This window comes from Oryctolagus cuniculus, chromosome 1 (genome assembly GCF_051225735.1).
Source record: "Oryctolagus cuniculus isolate XC-2025 breed Fujian yellow rabbit chromosome 1, ASM5122573v1, whole genome shotgun sequence".
NCBI classification, from domain to species: Eukaryota; Metazoa; Chordata; class Mammalia; order Lagomorpha; family Leporidae; genus Oryctolagus; species Oryctolagus cuniculus.
The window spans coordinates 5,166,676-5,186,019 of NC_142867.1; the positions used below are offsets into that span (position 1 = coordinate 5,166,676).

The 19,344-nt window shown below is 47.5% G+C and overlaps 1 protein-coding gene across 10 annotated transcripts; it reads right to left on the reverse strand.

Moving 5' to 3' along the window:
• Positions 1–3,620: 3,620 nt before the first annotated feature.
• Positions 3,621–11,148, reverse strand: LOC100355015 (RNA-binding protein 4). Of its 10 annotated transcripts, none has more exons than XM_070068065.2 (5): positions 11,084–11,148; positions 9,789–10,209; positions 6,767–6,845; positions 6,152–6,436; positions 3,621–4,062 (listed from the first exon to the last, which is right to left on the reverse strand). In XM_070068065.2, the coding sequence occupies exons 2-4, from the start codon at positions 10,198–10,200 to the stop codon at positions 6,160–6,162; spliced, it is 768 nt and encodes a 255-aa protein (XP_069924166.2). In that variant the 5' UTR covers positions 10,201–10,209; positions 11,084–11,148; the 3' UTR covers positions 3,621–4,062; positions 6,152–6,159. The 10 variants fall into 10 exon arrangements, with proteins under 10 accessions (XP_069924166.2, XP_069924176.2, XP_069924187.2 ...); XM_070068075.2 differs by having other exon boundaries at positions 10,941–11,148; XM_070068086.2 differs by lacking the exon at positions 6,152–6,436.
• Positions 11,149–19,344: the final 8,196 nt, after the last annotated feature.

A 19,344-nucleotide genomic window follows, 5' to 3' on the forward strand; every position in this document is an offset into this window, starting at 1 on the left:
CAGCTATGGTGTGGTAAAAGCAAATGGACCAAGTCCACATGGGAGATTTGGAAAAAGCTCCTGATTCCTGGCTTTAGATTGGCCCAGCTCTGGCCACTGCAGTCATTTGGGGAGTGAACCAGTGAATGGAAGACCCCTACTTTCTCTCTGCCTTTCAAACAGGTGAATCTTAAAAAAAATATATCACCTCCGAGCTGACTTAGCAACCTGAAACAGTACTTAATATCCAGCACATAAAAGTCTCTCTCACCATACCACCCTCCCTAGTCTACTTTCGTGCTGATGCTGCTCTGGAGGAAGGAGTCGGGTTTAACTTTACTCCTGCCTCCTGCCTGCCCATCCCGCAGCTGCTGTGACCATCTGGGGTATGAACCAGCAGACAGATCCTGTCACTGCCTTTAGCGAAGCGGAGCCAACTTTCAGGTGGCTGCTAATCACACTTTACTGCAAAGACTGAACAGCAGGATGTTAACAACAAACAGCGTATTTTAAGTGTTTAGTCTTGAAACGACTGCACCCGTCCTGAGCTACGTGATGGAAGTATGACTTGGTCCATTTCCAAAAGCACACTGCATGACCCTCAACTCAAAAACACATTTGATTGGAAACTTAAAAACATTAACTTTAGGGAGTGAGTGGGCATCTGGCTTAGCTGTTGGTACCTGCTCACATCTCACAATGGAGTATCTGGGTTCAATTCCTGGTTCTGGCCCCTTGATTCCAGCTTCCTGCTGATGCAGGCCCTGTGAAGTAACCTCCCATTCACTTGGGAGACCTGGAACCACGAGTTCTTCGCTCCTGGTTCTGACTGTTCCAATCCTTGCATTTGGGGGGAATGAGCTAGCAAATGAAAGCACTGTCGGTATTTCCACTTTACTTCAAAACATCTAATGTTGAAAACTGCCAAGTTCAAGCTTTTTAAATCACCTCATAAACAATTTTAGAACTATTTTCCCATTGTTCTTAATGAAGCATTTTTTCACTTCAAAGAGTTAACCATCTAGTAAATATAGCATTAAGCTGGTCCAGATCCTCAGTGGCGAAGACTGTTCTTAGGTTATCTGTTACGAAGAGATCAGGCTCTCAAAGCAAAAATGACTTTGACAGATTCAAGCTAAAATTTTAAGCAGCTTTTTGTAATGTAATATATTATGTTCACATTTAATCTATATCACTTCAGAAAAATCCTTCAGTGACCATCCCCATTTAAACAGAATTCTCCACTTGACATTTTTGTGTTTCATCTCTCCCCTAAGTATAAAAATCCAGAACTTCCACAGGGTGCTCCAAAACGTTCTTGGGAAAAATGAAACTAAATGCCAGTTTCCATATCAGAGTGCTGGTTTGAGTCCCAGATGCTGACTTTCAATCCAGCTTCATGCCAAGAGACCTGGGAAGGCACTGGAAGTTGGCCCAAGTACATGAGCCCTCGCCACTCATGTCGGAGTAGGATAGTTCCTGGTTCCCAGCTTCAGCTTGGTTGAGAGCTGGCTGTTGTAGCCATCTGAGGAGTGAATCAGTGAATGAAGAGCTGTCTTTCTCTGTCACCCTGCCTTTCAAATAAATAAATAAATCTTCACAAAAATTAAGGTATCAGGGCCGGTGTTGTGGTGCAACAGGTTAGGCTCCTGCTTGTGAACAGGAACCCCCATCAGAGCACTGGTTCATGTCCAGGTTGCTCTGCTTATGATCCAGTTCCTTGCTATGCACCTGGGAAAGCAGTAAAGGATGTCCCAAGTGCTTGGGCCCCTGCCACATGGGAGACCTAGATGGAGCTCTGAGCTCCTGGCTTTGGCCCAGTACCGGCTGTTCTGGTCCTGTCACTCTGCCTTCCAGATAAATAAATTTTTTTTTTTTTATTATTATTATTTTTTGACAGGCAGAGTGGACAGTGAGAGAAAGAGACAGAGAGAAAGGTCTTCCTTTTTTGCCGTTGGTTCACCCTCCAATGGCCGCCGTGGCCGGCGCACCGTGCTGATCCCATGGCAGGAGCCAGGTGCTTCTCCTGGTCTCCCATGGGGTGCAGGGCCCAAGCACCTGGGCCATCCTCCACTGCACTCCCTGGCCACAGCAGAGAGCTGCCCTGGAAGAGGGGAAACCGGGACAGAATCCGGCACCCCGACCGGGACTAGAACCCGGTGTGCCAGCACCGCAAGGCAGAGGATTAGCCTAGTGAGCCGCGGCGCCGGCCCAGATAAATAAATCTTAAAAAAAAAAAAAAAGACTTTATGTAAATTTTTTTCACATGGAAATCTATGAAAAAACTATGCATGAATTTCACAACTGTTTTTGTGCCAAAACAAGCCATACCTTTAACTCCATTTTCCCTTTTTGAACTACCTTTGCATGTGTTCCCAGCACCTAGACACCACCTTCCAAAATTATCACCCAGTAAAATATGTTGACACGAATTCTATTAACTTCTAGGTTTTGAAACTTTCCAACTCAACCATCAGACCTAGGGCTATAATTGATGTAAGTGCAGACCAGTGATGGGTCTGTCCTCTAAAGAAAAAGGATCAAAGTAGTACAACTGAACAAGAGAAATAACATTCATTGGTGAAGAGAACTAACCAAGCCTAGGTCTGCTAAGAATTAAATAACACAAAAAACATCTAACACAGGGCCTCACATACAGAAAGTATTTAATAAATTATACATCAATACAAAGGTGTTCCAATCTGAGCCATCTATGAATTAGAATGAATCAATCATGCAGAAGCAGTTAGTACAGAAATCTCTAGAAGGGCCCAAGACCTCCTTCACCTTCCATCACAACCCTCTCCTGGACACACAGTGGTTGCCATAACAGGCACTGCTTCTGAGAAATACCCTAACTAGACACAGCCCTATACATGTTGAATCTGGAGCAAGAAACAAGACACACAGAAGACAAACAGTATTTGATAGAAACATGTAACTTAGGAGGCAGTGGCTCTTCCTTACAATCAATCCCTATCCTCAACTGTTCAATAAACTAATCTAAAGCTCACTGCTGGGTCCTTTCTCTACCCCCATCACCTAAAGGCTACCAAGTACAAGTAAAGAGGTGTTAGTGTGCCCATCCAGGTCGTAGTCTTTGGATGCTGTCAGTTACACAAAGATGGTGAAAGGTATCGCAAGGTATTATTGGCCTATGAAGTAGCAAAATGATTTTGAAGCCACAGATTAATTCTCCCATGACATGGAACCTCCTTTTCTTCCCCAACCTTTCCTCCTCTCAGACCTCTTCCCCTGGAAATTGATCAAACTCACTGTATAACCTGGCTGCTTGGAATGGTAGTTGTAGGAGCAAGTAATGAATGTTTCTTTAGCAAGGAAAAGACTCAACACCACTAGTAAGTAGAGTCTGTCTGTAACAAACACAGGCCAGTGGGAGTAGTATTCATTTGGATAAGGCTGCTTGCCTGGTCTGGGTTCTTCTATATAATCTTTTTTCCTTTGGCATCAAGTGCTATGCATAACACACACACAAAAAACCTGCAGTAATGATTACCAAAGCTGAGTATCTTTACTTCAGTATCCTAAATTTTATACCCTCCCCTTCTTCTCTCTTCAGTGCAAAAATAAAGAACCCAGGAACAGGCCCAAGCAAGAATTCTCTCAGAGCACACAAACCCTAAGTTGAAAAACCATTTATTTCACCAGGAAGAAAAAAGTGATCCAACTCTATATAGGTCTAGCCTTTAGGCCAAAAACAGACCCAGGAGCAATGACACTCTCACCAAGGTCATTCCCAAATCCAACACCCACCGGAAGCAGGAGGCAAGGGAGGAGCCAGCACAGCCCCCACCAGTTTCTGCACACAATGAGGCCTGCTGGGAGAACAGAACATGAATGGGAAGCTACAGAGTACTGGAAGGGCAGAAGAACAGGAAAGTGGGCAGCAGAGAGGAGAGGAGAGGAAGAGAAGGTCTGAACTTAGCAAGGTTAATTAATTAAGGTCCACGGTTCCTGAGGGACTGAACGCACAGAGCCGAGAACGTCCCGGAGATGGGGTACCACGAAGGGTGTATTCTCATGCACAACTGCAGCTGGAAGTTCAGCCCACACACATCCCACCTGAAAGAGAGCACAACACAGGGGCTTTACAGCAAAGCTCAAAGGGCTTTCCCACTTAACACTTCAAAGAACATCTTAACAGTATCTGTTAACTTGACACTCCTTTTAAATCTAGTTGTACCCTTCCCCAGTACAATAGTAGTCTCCAAAAGTTAAAAGAGCTTGAAGGCCAGAGGGTAACTGGGACGTTAACCCCAGACTGAGGTCCTTCTCTGAAATAGTGGATGTTCTTTCATGATCTTGATGTTAACATTAGCATTCCTCTGAAGGCAATTACACATTGCAAATGTCACTGGAGGACAAGGAAAAAGGGTAGGGTTCCAAATAGCTGCTTGGGGTGAAAAAGTCAACACTATGTGTCAATCTGGGAGTTATTGCCAAGGTCTGAGTTAAAAACCTTCCAAGGTCTAGAAACAAATGTAGCATCAACTGATCAAGTTTTAAGACCTGAGGACATCCAACTCTGCCTAGGGAAGAAACTAACTTTTCAAAGAGGGTGCCAGAGGGCATGTGTTAACTTCACATCAAGCCTTTCCAGCCCAGTCAGTCATCTCCTATCCAACGACCCTAGGCATTACCTATGCCCTAACTGGAAAGATGACGGAGTATCACTTCAAGGATCATAGTAAGGTCTTAATACAACGGGAGCTACTCAAAACTTAGGGCATTAAGAATCACCCTTGAGTGAAATAATAATTTCAAAAACCTGGAGTCCAAACCTGGCAGGCCTCGGAAGAGAATATATTCAGGAAGAGCCAAACGAATCATAAGGCTCAAAATGTCTGGGAGAGGAAAAAGCCAGAGGACCCATGGCAGAGCTGGTGGTGTAAGAGCAGTAAATGCCCACAACTGGGGGAAGGTAAAGGGAGGATTCTGCTTAAGGCAAAGCTCCCAAACTTGGATTAACATTACTTAAGAGTAAAACCCTGAGGAAATGGAGAATGTCAAATTAAGCAACATGGAAATGGCTTTTTAAAAAAACTAAACCAAATGACGGCTATTATGGGACAGATTCAAAAATACGCAGTGGAGTGGGCACTCTATTTAATCAATGAATCTCAACTGATGGGAGAAATTGGATTTTGGCGTCTATGCTAGACTTCTTTGTTGAACTTTGTAAAGGTATGTTTTCTACTCTTCTCCAACTTACCATCAAGTAATTGTGACAAAACTCTAACAGGCATGGGGTCAGTGTTGTGGCTCAGGTTAAGCCACTGCCTGCGATACCAACACCCTGCGAGTGCGGTTTGAGTTCCAGCTGCTCCACTTCTGATCCAGCTCCCTGCTAATGTGCCTGGGAAGGTAGTTAAAGAGGGCCCAAGTACCTGGCCCCTGTCACACACACACATGGGAGACTTAATGAAGGTCCAGGCTCTAGATTTTGGCCTGGCCCAGCCACAGCTAGTGCAGCCATTTGGGGAGCGAAATCAGCTGATAGGGAAGATCTCTGTCTCTCCCTCACTCTGTCTTTCAAATAAATAAATAAATCTTAAAATAATAATAATAAAAAAACCTCATGGGTACACTGTTAAGGAATGTCAGAAATTATGCTTCAAGACTAAGATGATGCCATTTTGGTAGTTTTCACAGTAACTGGGACCTAAGCAGTGATGACCAGTTAACTAAAGTTGCAGACTTTGTCATCAGAGGTCATATCAGACCTTTCATCACATGGCACAAAAGCAGAACAGGAACCTTGAAGAACTCAGTTATGTCACATAGTTAGAAAACTCAACAAAGGCTCTGAGAAACAGCACACCTGAGTCTGAATGTCTGAGTCCCAGGTTCGGTTCAATTATAGCACATAGGTGTGACCCAAGATTGACCAGCACACCAGTCTTTTGTTTTTCTAGACACAAACAATCACACTGACTCCTACTACCAGGAGCCTTGGAAAAATAGCCAAGAGGGCCAAGGATATTTACATGTTTCAAAGTTAGGCAGTTAGGGCTTCTCCCTAGCCTCTGAACCATGCTAGTAACCTGACCCTAACCCTGCAAAAGCAAGCAAGCAGGGCAGCCTAATTGGAGCCCTTTAGGCTGCAGGAGGGATGGCAAAACCAGAACAGGAGACACCCCACCGCTCTCACCTCAAGCTTTAAAAGGCTGAGTACCGCGCCCGATCCGCATACTGCTCCCGCTCATACCGGGCCATGTCGTACAGGGAATTCCGCGCGGCTGCTGAAGCTTGGGACAACTCACTCTCATGCCCGTAACCGTAGCCCTCTCCAACAGTGGGGACTGGGGCTGTAGCGCGACGCAGGGGGCTCCGATCCCGCCCGTAATATGAAGTGGAAGCTGCAGTAACAGCAGCAGCGGCTGCTGCAGCAGCAGCAGCTGTGGCAGCAGCAGCTCCCGAGGTCGGCAACAGGTGTCTATCGTAGGGATCGAGAGAGGTGGAGGTGAGGTGACTGGCCATGGCTGTGTTCTGGACTTGTGGCAGCTGGGACAGGGTCTGCTCTGCGTAATTATACGCGGAGGCAGCTGCAGCCGCCACTGCCTCATAGGACCGGGCTGCACGGCAGCGCTTGTAGTAGGCATCGAGCGCTCCGTACGCGTTGTTGTAATACAACGAATCCCCATAGCTCATGGTGTAAGGTGTACGCACTGCTCCATATTGCTCATTATATTGCTCGGTCAAGTCTGCCACGCGGCCCGAACGATCTATCGGACACTCTTTGGACCAGTGCCCCTCTTTCCCGCACCGATAGCAGCCGCTCTGGTCTCCCATCCCGGGCGCAGTCCTAAGCCGGCTGGTGGACAACTGCACGTGCATTCGTTTGCCTTGAAGAAACAGACGCAAGAAGGGTTGCTATCACTCTTAGTCATAGCCCCAGCCCCTACCCCAGACACTGGTCATAGCAATGGCTTTAACGAGACAACTCTTATAACAGGACTCACCGCCGCCAAAAAGATTTAAAACTTAAAAGGCCTAGTAGGAGTATGGATGCAGTATAATGATCTGATGTCAGGCAAAGATCAAGCATGTGAAGAAATGCTTCAGCTGTAACACTGGCTTAATGCTAGTAAAGGAGCTACTGTTGCTCAAAAGCAAACACCTCTCCCACTGCCAGGTCAGCGTGGGCAAACACCTCACAGTGGTCTGACGTCAAACAAACCACGTTTCTGCTACCTCCAGATCTTCACTAGGACGACTCCATTAGGCAGCAGGTAAAGGCCAGTTTCCCACTCTGCTAAAACTCAAAGAGAATGGAATAAAGACTAAAGTTACCACCATTTAAGTGTGATCTGGAGTGAATCCATGGCTAAACATGGCAGGCAAGTTTCAAGGTAGATCTTAGGAAAAAATATTCATGAACGGGGGAGGTGGAGATACAACTCAAGTTAAAGGACGTCCTTTCCTCTTAACTGGGTCCTTTACAATTCCTTGTTCTGGCAATCTTTTTAGTAAACATCCTTTACAAGCTGACAGGCAATTCTAATAACCTTCTAGTAGGGTCAAAGGACAGCAGGCTCTTCACAAAATGCTTGAATTTTCAGAAAGACTATAAATCATGGAAGAAAGAGTCGAGAAAGTGGAGCATAATAAGCAATTAGTGGACGAAGCTACTCAGTTTAGTGAAACTAAAATACCTTTGCTGTGGGACATCCTAAGAACATGTACCTAATACTATTTTTCTTTGAAAACCATAATTTGTATTCTGGGAATGAAAAACATTTCTTCTGAAAACCCAACAAAAGCAAAGCGGAAACTTTGTGTGGGGGGGAAGCTTTAAATTTCTTCAAAGAATCCCTTCCCCCCACCATGATATACCTACCAGTTTACTGCTAAGCAAAATTAGAAGGCATCCTTATCAGCAAAAACTATGGCAATTAACTTTGATGCACCTAAGCATACAGATGTCAGAGAGAACAGTTAAAACCAAGGGGAATCAACAAATGGGACTTCCAACAAGAGAGGAATGGGGTGATTACAGAACTATACCTGCAAAATTAAATTCAGATTCTGGGAGGCTAGAAAATATAACAAAGAAAGGGGAGGGGAAGGACAAAATATCCAAAAAGTCTTGGCTTAAAAATTACATGAGGTAGGTTCAGGATGCAAGATATTAAAAGGGAGCCTTAAAGTACTACCCTGTGTCTCTGGTATTTGCTTAACAGGGCATTTTGGCACCTAACAAAAGCAGAGAAAACAAATGCAACCAAGAAACTATGCACACTCATGACAAAGATCAAATAAATAAATAAAGCCTTAATGTAATTAAAAATGTTAACATTATAATGGCTTAATATTTTCCTATAAGGAATATAGGACAAAAACGACTAATCACAGGTTAGCATCAAACTAAGCCAGCGTTCTGATGGCTGGAGTTAAGAAAAATAATTTTCCCTAATCAGACCACATTGTCCTCACCTTACCCATATAATCACTATAAGCAGACATTATCTATTCTATCACTAGGTTGAAGTGTGGAAGAATGTCCAACAACTAGATATCACACCTCAACCCTCCATAAGAACAGTGTCTGCTCCCAATTAAGTTGTTGACAAAATAATCTTCAACTTGCCAATTAAAAAAGGAAGGCAAACTAGACCTGAGAGACCTGTGGTACTTAATTCCTTAATAAGGTATAGTACTGCCTGTGGCACAGGGCACTCATTCCGTGGAGGAAGGATCGTCAGTCCTCCAGCTCTAAGATGGACCCAATTTAAGGGCGAGGAATACCAAAGATGCATCATGGGACTGCTCAGGAAAAGACCCAGCCACTACTTTGTTCATGCTAACAGGGTCAAAACATGGGCTTGAATTACAGCCATTAGATACGGGAATACACTATAAGTTGGAAGCTAACCACAACCAAAGGGAAAAGGCTATTTTCCACAATGGAGACCAAAAGGGGACAGGAGAACAGTTGATAGGCTCCACTGGCAACTCAACATGGCTAGCACCCAGTAACTGCTACTCTTGCCACAGATTTTAAACCAAGAAAAAAAATACTTATCTTCCACATCATTACCCATGCTGCCCTCCAGACACAAAAGCAACTCCTCTAATGAAGGCTCCAAGGTAACACCCACCTAAGTGCTCTACTCAGGGATGTCAGTCAGCCCACTGTCCACACCAAGGAAAAGACATGCACTACTGCCCACTACAATCCCAACGCCTCCTCCCCAGAAACTCGAAGCCAGCCTTTGAATTCCACAGTGGCTTATCCTCAAAAAGCAATCCCTTGGTTCAAGTATACTAGAAAAGCAACTAGAGCAGTTAACTCCTAAAGACTAGTTATCTTACTGAGATGCGAAGTTTTGAGAAGGGAGGGAGACTCAGTTTTCTGCTCCTACAGTGGTGCTCTACCTGCTCTTTCCAGGTTCTTCCTGTGTCAAACAAATCAAATGTTTGATACTGTGCAGAGGTGCGGAAATCAGAGTGAAGCACGTTGCAATGTGCTCCACGGTGGGGGGAGAGATGGGGGACAGGGGGACGACAGGGACACGGTAACTGGAAAAGTCTTCAGAGAAAAGGAATTCTGCACTGGCAGGCTCAGGTGCCTTATGGGCTTCAGATTTAAGTCCAATGATTTTTCACCAAGAGACTTCATCTGCTAAGGTAAAGCCTCTAAATCCCAAAACCCTACATTTTAAGAAGTCCACCACCCACACTTAATTCTTGATCAGCCAACAGCTGGGCCTGCATCTCTACCCCAACTTCTCCCTTCACTCCCTTCACAGCCTATGTTCAGCTCCCTCTCCAAAACGGGTGTTCACCTTGGAACTCTGTGTTATCAAGGCCCCTGATGGCCTCCACCGCGTCCTCCGCCCGCTCCATGTGCACGAAGGCATAATCCTTCACGATGTCACACTCGATGACAGGCCCGTACTCCTCAAACTTGGCCCGCAGCTCCTTGTTGGTGCACGTGGGGCTGATGTTGCCCACGTGCAGCTTTGTAGAGGTTTTGCTCTTGTTCTTGCTGGCTTCCACGTTGATGTTCACGCCGTGGAGCTTGTAGTGGTGCAGGTTGCGGATGGCATCCTCGGCCGCCGTCTTGTCCTCGATGTGCACGAAGCCGTAGTTCTTGATGATGTCGCATTCCAGCACCTTCCCGTACTGCTCGAACAGCGAGCGGATCTCCTGCTCGGTGGCCTCCCGGGGCAGGTTTCCGATGAACAGCTTCACCATCTCAACAGCCTGGAAGACAAACAACGAGATTTCTAACAAGGCCTTCAACTCACATTATTTAAAGTAAATAAATACCGCGCTCTCCTTTCACGGCACACGTCCCTCTCACACATGCGCAAAATCATCCCTCCACACCACAATCACAGGAACTGAAGTGAAAAATGCCTACTCAACACCCACCACAGAACTTCTAAGATCAGGAAGAGGTCACTGGGGAGGTCCGTAATGACAAAGGATTCAGTAAGCGCTGCACTCCCTCAACTAGGAATGAAAGCGAAAGGAAGCAGGAACAGCTGGGAAAATGGGGCTTTCTATCCACCCTTAGAACAATCAGAAACGGTGAAGTCTAACTACGAGGGCTGCTGACCCCGTAAAATTAAACTGGCTCTTCCTCTCGTAGTACCCGAAACCACCACTTCCGGAAGAGTCGACCTTCTAAGAGCTACTCTAGAGCGTCTTATAGAGCAAGTCGGACCAAACGGCGAGGCGCTGGGGCGGTAACGCCTCTCTCGCCTCCTGCAGGGCACAGAGAAGGGGGTTTAGGAGTCCCCCGACAATAACTCTCAGGGCCTGAAAACTGCTCAGAATGGAGTCCCAGCTGCTAAACCTGAGGGAAGCGCGGCCGCCCGGTAGCAATCTCGAGGTACGAGGCCGGGCCGAGCGGCTTAGAGGGCGGGGGGAAGGGGAAAGCCAGGTATTCTCCCGGGGCCGGCGGTGGGGGAAGGGCGCTTCGGGCTTACCGCGCAACGCCGAGGACAGAGGTCGGCTCTCGGCGACGGTGCGGAGGCCGCGACCCCACCAGGACACCGCCGATGCCCAAGGGAGCGAGACAACAGTGAAACAGAGCGAAAGATAGATAGCGGAAGGGCTCGGAGTGTCTCACCGCACGGAAATCAGCAAGGCCTCCTCCTCGCGGCGCGGACGCTTCTGACAAAACGCTAAAATGGCGGCGGCCGCAGCAGTGACTCTGGGTAGAGGGGGAGGTGAGCCTACCACCGGATTGGCCGTTCTATAAAGTAAAGGGCAGGCGTTCCCGAAGATCCTCTTCCTGATTGGCTACCAGAGACGCCAATTACCTGAGAGGCCGGGAAGAGGTGGGAGCGTCAGTAACCTCGGGGCTCTTACGCGAAAGCCAATGAGCACCAACCTCACGAAGCCGAAGTCACTGATTGGGTAAGATGTCGCCGAGAGGGCGGAACTACAAACGTGGGCTTCGCCGGCGAGGTCCGGCCCGCCATTAGGCGGAGCGAGCCACGGCCCGGGTGCGGCAGGCTGTAGCTTCATGGCGCCAACTTTGTTAGACTTCCACGCCCCACTTTGGCTTAAAATCCCCTCCTTTACGCCCCCGCAGCCAGAACACTGTTGAACAATGTACGCAGGCACAGTCGCCAGTAGGAACACGAGCAGAGACACCCCCCCCCCCAGGAAAACCCACCTTTCATTTTGGCTGGTAATTCGAACCGGGACCCCGGAACCCTCCCAAATTAAAACGACTTTCACGAAAAGATGGAGAACGAACCTGAAAACAGTGGACCCAATTTCAATTCAGGTGTGGGGGCCCGGGAGTAGGCCGGCCCAGGTGTGGGAAGACACACGTCCCCCTCCCCCCTAAGGAAAAGACTGCAGCCGCAAAGGTTTTGTTGGTTTTGTTTTATTGGGCGCCATCAGCCAGAGCTGTCGGTAACCCCCCTAGAATCGACCTTGGAGGGAAAAGGCCTGGTCACAACTTGCTGCAACAGAACACAATCAACAGGGCTTCTTCAGCGTCCACTCCCCCGGCACCTTCTCTTCTCGCCCTCTGGCACGTCACAGAACCCCAAGACTGCGGCTGTGGAGGAGGGAGTTAGGGGAGCAGGTGGGGAGCGCTGCATGCGAACACGAAACAGGAACGAAACAGGCTAAGAGCAGTGACCTGTCTGAGCCGGAGACCCCGGAAGTAGAGACGACACCAATACAACGTGCCACCACCCACAGCAGCCAACAGAGGGGGAGAGGCAGCTCAGGAGAAGTCGGAATTCTGGTAAAGATGAGGGGCAACTGTTCAGGGAACTGCGGCCCACGTCAGAGGCCTGGGTTCAATCCCCAGCTCCAGCTACTGCTACTGCAGACTCGAGGTGACGTGACAGCACAAGCAGTTGGATCCCTGCCATCCATGTAGGAGACCTGGGCCAGGTTCTCCGTTCCTGGCTTCAGAGTAGGCCCAGCCTCAGCCCCAGCCATTATGGGTATTTGGAAAATGAACCAGTGGATAAATTTCTATCCGCTGCTCAAAATAAATAAAAAGTATTCAAACTCAAAATGTTTCAGGAGTCCAGTATGAGAAAACTGGCCTGGAACTTATTCTAGAGTAGAAAAAGTTCCTTAAAAATACAAAAAAATTTAACATTACAGATGTGCTGGTCACTAATCGTGGTCCATTTCATTGTAGATTCTAATTCACTTCTGAGACTGATTAAAAGCCACAAGATTGGAAGAGACCAATTCCATGTTAGAGTCAGCGGCATGTGTCATCTGCAGGGGGCAAAATTAGGAAGTAGTCATAACTTAGCAGGCACAAGGAAACATGGAAGGTATAGAAATCCTCTCATCTCCCTTCAGTTTGATCTTCCAAATGTTTTGTGTCCCAAGAGCCCTGTGATTAAAAAACACCTCCAAAGCACCAAACCATATTAAGTCCATTCACTACATGAAACTAAAACTCCCTCCTGGCCCCAAGGGAAGAGACTGGGAAGATAAATTTCAAGATCAAAATTCATGCTTGGGTACAGACTTCAAGATTACTGACTTCCTCATGCCCCCCCAAATCAAATTACTTGATTTACATTCTGAAGACCCACTAGATGTCTCATCGGCAAGCTCATTAAACCGAGCCACATTAAATCCTGTCCCTGCCTTTTTTTTTTTTTTGACAGGCAGAGTGGATAGTGAGAGAGAGGAGACAGAGAGAAAGGTCTTCCTTTGCCGTTGGTTCACCCTCCAATGACCGCCGCGGCCGGCGCACCGCGCTGATCCGAAGGCAGGAGCCAGGTGCTTCTCCTGGTCTCCCATGGGGTGCAGGGCCCAAGCACTTGGGCCATCCTCCACTGCACTCCCGGGCCACAGCAGAGAGCTGGCCTGGAAGAAGGGCAACCGGGACAGAATCTGGCGCCCCGACCCGGACTAGAACCCGGTGTGCCGGTGCCGCTAGGTGGAGGATTAGCCTAGTGAGCTGCGGCGCCGGCCAAAATCCTGTCCCTACTTTTTAAAACCTATTAAAATTAGGGAGGTGGAGAATTTAAGTTCCTCTCCCTGGACCGTAGACCCTACCTAATCGGATTCTTGGCTGGAGTCTCCCCATCTGTTCAGCACCACTCCTGCCCTCCAACTATGCTACAGACCAACTGGCCTCCTTGTCCCAAGTTCGTTGACTGGAATATTCTTTCTTCAGTGGCTAGTGGCCACACCAAGCAAAGGCACCCTTCACTCCAACACTACCTGAGAACTCTCCCAATACCCTGTTATTTTCCCCAACACTCCCACCAACTGAAATCCTATTAATTCAGCCATTTTGTGTCCTTCTAATGCCCTAGCAAACAACTGTCCTACAATGGCAGGAAGTTTGTCTTACTCCATACCACATCCTGTATTAAAACTGCTCCTAGCACATGGTAGACACTCAAATACTTGTTACCGAAGTTAACAGACTAATGAATCGAAAGAAGGGAAATGACCTTTCAGTCAGTGCCAGGTGAAGAGCGTGGATGCTGGTCAGTACTGAAGACATTCCTTACTCACACCACCTCGCATTTTCCAGTCTCTCAATGAAGTAGGTGCCTGAAAGCCAGAGGTCACCTGTGCTCACATCTTTTGGTCACCACTTTGACAAATGCAGAATGAAGCTTTGAAGTAAAGAGGTTTGTACTGGGGCCGGTGCTGTGGTTAGCAGGTAAAGCCGCCACCTGCAGTGCCAGCATTCCATATGGGTGCCAGTTCGAGTCCCGGCTGCTCCACTTCCGATCCGGCTCTCTGCTATGGCCTGGGAAAGCAGTGGAAGGTGGCCCAAAGCTTGGGCCCTTGCACCCGCGTGGGAGACCCAGAAGAGGCTCCTGGCTCCTGGATCGCCACAGTTCCGGCCATTGCAGCCAGTTGGGGAGTGAACCATCGGATGGAAGACCTCTCTCTCTCTGCCTCTCCCCTGTGTAACTCGGATTCTCAAGTCCTTGCAAGTGCCAGCATCCCATATGGTATTGGTTCGAGTCCCAACTGCTCCACTTCCGATGGCCTGGAAAAGCAGTAGAAGATGGCCCAAGTCCTTGGGCCCCTGCACCCACGTGGGAGATCCAAATAAGCTCCTGGCTTCAGATGGACCCAGCTCCAGCTGTTTGTTGCAGCGATTTGGAAAGTGAACCAGCAGATGGAAGACTTCTTTCTCTCTTTGCCTCTGCCTCTCTGTAATTTTCAAATAAATAAAAATCTTTAAAGGAAAAAAGATTGTTTTTATGGGACGGTGCTGTGGCATAGTAGATTAGGCCTCCCGCCTGCAGTGCCGGCATCCCTTATAGGTACCAGTTCAAGTCCTGGCTGCTCTACTTCCGATCCAGCTCCCTGATAGTGGCCTGGGAAAGCAGCAGAAGATGCCCCAAGTGCTTGAGCCCCTGCACCCAAGTGGAAGACCCAAATAAGCTCCTGGCTTCTGACTGGCCCAGCTCCGCCTTTGAGGCCATTTGGGGAGTGAACCAGCAGATGGAAGACCTTTCTCTCTCTGTAACTCTGCCTCTCAAATAAATAAATCTAAATAAAAAGTTTTTAATTAAAGGCCAACTGAGGTAGGTGTTTGGTACAGCAGCTAAGCTACCACTTGAGATGCCAACACACTATATTAAAGTGGCCAGGGTTCAAGTCCCAGCCCTGCTTCCAATTCTAAGTTCCTGCTACTGCCTGCCCTGGAGGCGGCAGGTAATGGCTCTAGTACTTGGGCCCCTGCCACCTATGTGGGAAACACAGACTGAGGTCCATGCTCCTAGCTTCAGCCTGGCCAAACTAGCTGTCACAGGTATATGGGAAGTGAATCAGTAGATGAAAAATTCTCTCTGCTGCACACATTAGGGGAGTGCACCAGCAGATGGAAAATTTCTTTCAAATAAAATAATTTTTTGTTTTAAAATTTAAAGCCAATTAAAGACATTCGGCCAAATCCTCCACCTGAGCATCCCTATTGAGAAAGCTAATGAACAGAAGACTATTCAACTCTCACCTTGCCTGGATGAGCACCTTATCTGGATGCCATTTTGGTGGCTCTTAATTTGTCCACCAGGCTACCAAGTCCCTAAGAAGTGACTTGGTTCAAAGTCATCAAGACAGGGGCCAGCACTGTGGCATAAAGGCCACCACCACCTGCAGTGCTGGTTGCTCCACTACCAATCCAGCTCCCTGCTAATGCACCCAGGTAAGCAGCAGCAGATGGCCCAAGTCCCTGGGGCTCGGCACCCATGTGGGAGACCTGGATGGAGCTCCTGGCTCCTGGCTTCAGCCTGGCCCAGCCCTGTCCGCTGCAGCCGTTTGGGGAGTGAATCTGCAGATGGAAGACCTCTCTCCTTTCTCTCTGCCTCTCAAATCAATCAATATTAAAATAAATAAATAAATAAAAGACAACTGACATTTTATCAGAGCCAAAAACACATACATATTCTGGCTGCAAACCTTCAACAAAATATAATTCATATAATTGACAGATGACAGCCTGGATTCTTTAAAGGGGATTGAGGGACAGATCCAAATTTAGGGGTAAACAATGTCAGTGAAAACTACTTAAGACATAAACATTAGTTTCATGCCCTTAGGGGTGAAAATACTAGGATACTTCAAAAAGGTCACAGAAAAATTGCATTAAAAATAACGTATTCTCCATGAACTTTTTGAAAACTCCTTTTATACACCTAGTAACAAATGAGTTACAGGTCTGACAGGACTCAAATTGAAAGCCACTATTCTATGAAGATGTTCATGAGAACCAGCAGCTCAAATGAAGTGGGCTTCCCAGGCTTCTAATCCCACTGCCAGCTATATATACCTTTCTTAGCCTTCCTTAATGTCTTTGCATTTCCCCTGCACGTGGACAATGACCTTTCTTCTCCATAACTCTAAGAAGCTGATCTCAGGACAGTATTGCAAGACAAGGTGGCCACACTGATGTGGTCCAACAGCCTGGAGGTCCTTCCCGTGTCCCACGCATCACAGCAACTCACCGTCTTCACTGTGAACCCAGGTGCTGCACTCACACCACTGTGTGCTCCACGAGGCCATCCCACCCTTCCCAGAACGTTCTAACATTTCTATGAGGTGGCTAGCACGTAATACGCAGCAGGAGGCCCTTACTTGTGTCACATTTGACCCTCCTGACAGCAGCATGGAATGATTACAAGCAAAGTTCCAGACAGTTCAAATGGCTGGTTCAATTCCTTGATCCACCATTTTCAGCCATGTGACCTTAAGATATTTAACCTACAGCTTCAATTTCCCTATTTACAAAAGAGGCTTGGAAATAAACACCTAATTCATGTGGATCGCCACGGTGCTTAGTCTATGAAAGACCCTTTTAGTGCTGCTTAGCACTGCAATGAATGCTATTATCCATCCCCCTTTTATAAACGACAAACCTGAGGTAGAGCTGCTGACAGGTCCAATGCCACATAGCTAGGAGGGGTATAGCCATCACTCAAATCAGGAAAGCAGATTTCAAACAGTCGGGGCAGGCATCTGGCACAGCAGTTCAGGTACTGTGTGAGACATCACATCCCAAACTGGAGTGCCTAGGGTGAAACCTGGCCCTGCTTCCGACACCAGCTTCCTTCTAAAGCACACCCTGGGAGCGCACAGATGGCAGCTGAAGGAATGGGTCCCTGTGCCACCCATACAGGAGAGCTGGGTTGAGTTCTAGTCTCCTGGCTTTGGCCTAGCTCAGTCCTTGCAGTTATGGACATTAAGGGAGTAAATGAAGAGATGGAATACCTCTGTCTCTACCTTTCAAATAAAATAAAAAACAACCTTTAAGATTAAAAAAGTCTGGCTGGCGCCGCGGCTCACTAGGCCAATCCCCCACCTGCGGCACCAGCACCCGGGGTTCTAGTCCCAGTTGGGGCACTGGTTCTGTCCCGGTTGTCCTCTTCCAGGCCAGCTCTCTGCTCTGGCCTGGGAGGGCAGTGGAGGATGGCCCAGGTCCTTGGGCCCTGCGCCCGCATGGGAGACCAGGAGGAGGCACCTGGCTCCTGGCTTCAGATTGGCGCAGCGCGCCGACCATAGCGACCATGTGGGGGGGTGAACCAACGGAAGGAAGACCTTTCTGTCTCTCTGTGTCTAACTCTGTAAAAAAAAAAAAAAAAAAAATTAAAATAGTCTATGTCCAGTCAGGTGTTAAATCAAAACTCTATAAAGTAGTCTCTTAGTAAGGACTGCCACATCCTCTCCTCATCTACCACGGGCCAAGCACTGGTTACTAACTAACTGCTTCACTGAGACAGTCCTGCTTCCCTTTCCAGGCTGGACATTTTTCAAGGTCAGCCCAAGCTACCTGTGCCCTGCATTTCAGGCACTTTAAATACATATTTTAAATGATTTAGAACTAGATATGAAACCCAGGTTTAAGAATTTCCTCTGGAAAACTCGACTGCTTAACCCTTCATGACATTTTAAACTTAGCCATTTTTTAATATGCTATCCATCTCATCTCTATCCCAAACTCCCATTACATAGTATACTAGTCCATAATCCTGGTAAATCTTTTTGCATTACAACCACTCATCCCATGTTATAGTCCACTTACTTGGCTTGACACGGCTTCACAGGACAAAATGCACGGAAGACCACGATCTGCAGACTTCTGATATAACTGAGGGGTATGACTAAAAAGGGAGCCTACCTGTAGAGGACGAGCCTTCAGTGATGATCCTAGTAACTCCATTAAAAGACGGGGCCCCAGACCTACCCCAAACATAATTTAAAACAAGGTCAAAATCTCAGAAGAGAGCAGACTGACAAGGCTAGAAGCTTCTACATGGTCTTCTTTCAGGAATAAACCAACTGAAACGTCTCCAATGAAGGCCAAGTTGTAGAGGTGAATGGTGTATTAGCTGAGTGATCCAGAGACACACTGAAAGCCCATGTTCCCAAAATACACATTAAGTGTCTATCCTCCCATTCACTCAACCCAACTCTTCCCAAGTTACAGGACGCTAGAAATCGGAAAGCCATAAAAAGCGAAGTATAAGGAGTGGGTTATGTAAGATTAACAAAGGTGGCACAATTTAAATCAAAAAGAGGGGAGAGAGATTTTAAAACAATCTGTAAGAAAGAGGAAAATGACAAATGATTTAGCTTTGTGGCTCCTTCTGGCTTTAACAACCAGAAGCCTGAGGGCTGAGGCAGCAACGGCAACAGGACCTAAAGATGACAGGTGGTTAAGGTGATCATCTAGGCCAGGTCATTCTGAAGAGTTGGGGCTGCAACAGAGAACATCAGCAGAGGCCCTGTTTTGCAGGAACCATGGTATTGGACAGTGACTTAGCCCTTACTGGAGAGAGGAAAATGACAGAAAGCCACACTGACGAAGAAAGAAATACTGCAAATACACGGGTCACAATCATAAGCCTGCAGTCAACCTTCAATACTGCAGAATAACCGAAGCTCAGCTTATTAGCTCGCCTCTCACAGATCACTCCACCACCGCACAGGAAAAACAAGAAACCTATCCACCTCCTCCTCCCATTGTTCCTCAGTCCTGCAAAGAAATGCAAAGGAGCAGTGAAGCACCTGAAGGCGAAGCAATGAGCAGGAGAAGCAAAGAAGAGAGCGATGGCCCCAGGACTCCCTGATCACCCACTGGCACCCCCAAGTAAGAGCTCACGGTCTGAAGACTGATGTTTCTGCACGCCGGGCAGAGGGAAGCAGATACCTGGGGCAAACTACCCTGCAGCAGGCAAGCTCACACGTGAAGCTGATGGAGGAAGAGGACAACCCACCTGGCACGCCACGAGACTGACACACCTCCCCAGATACCTTACCCTAGCAGGCCACCCAATCAAGTCTCCAGAGCCCCTCTCCCCAAAGGAGCATCAGTTTTTCCTGTTGCCACCCACCCAATGGTCCTTTATTTGCCCATCAAGCCGAAGC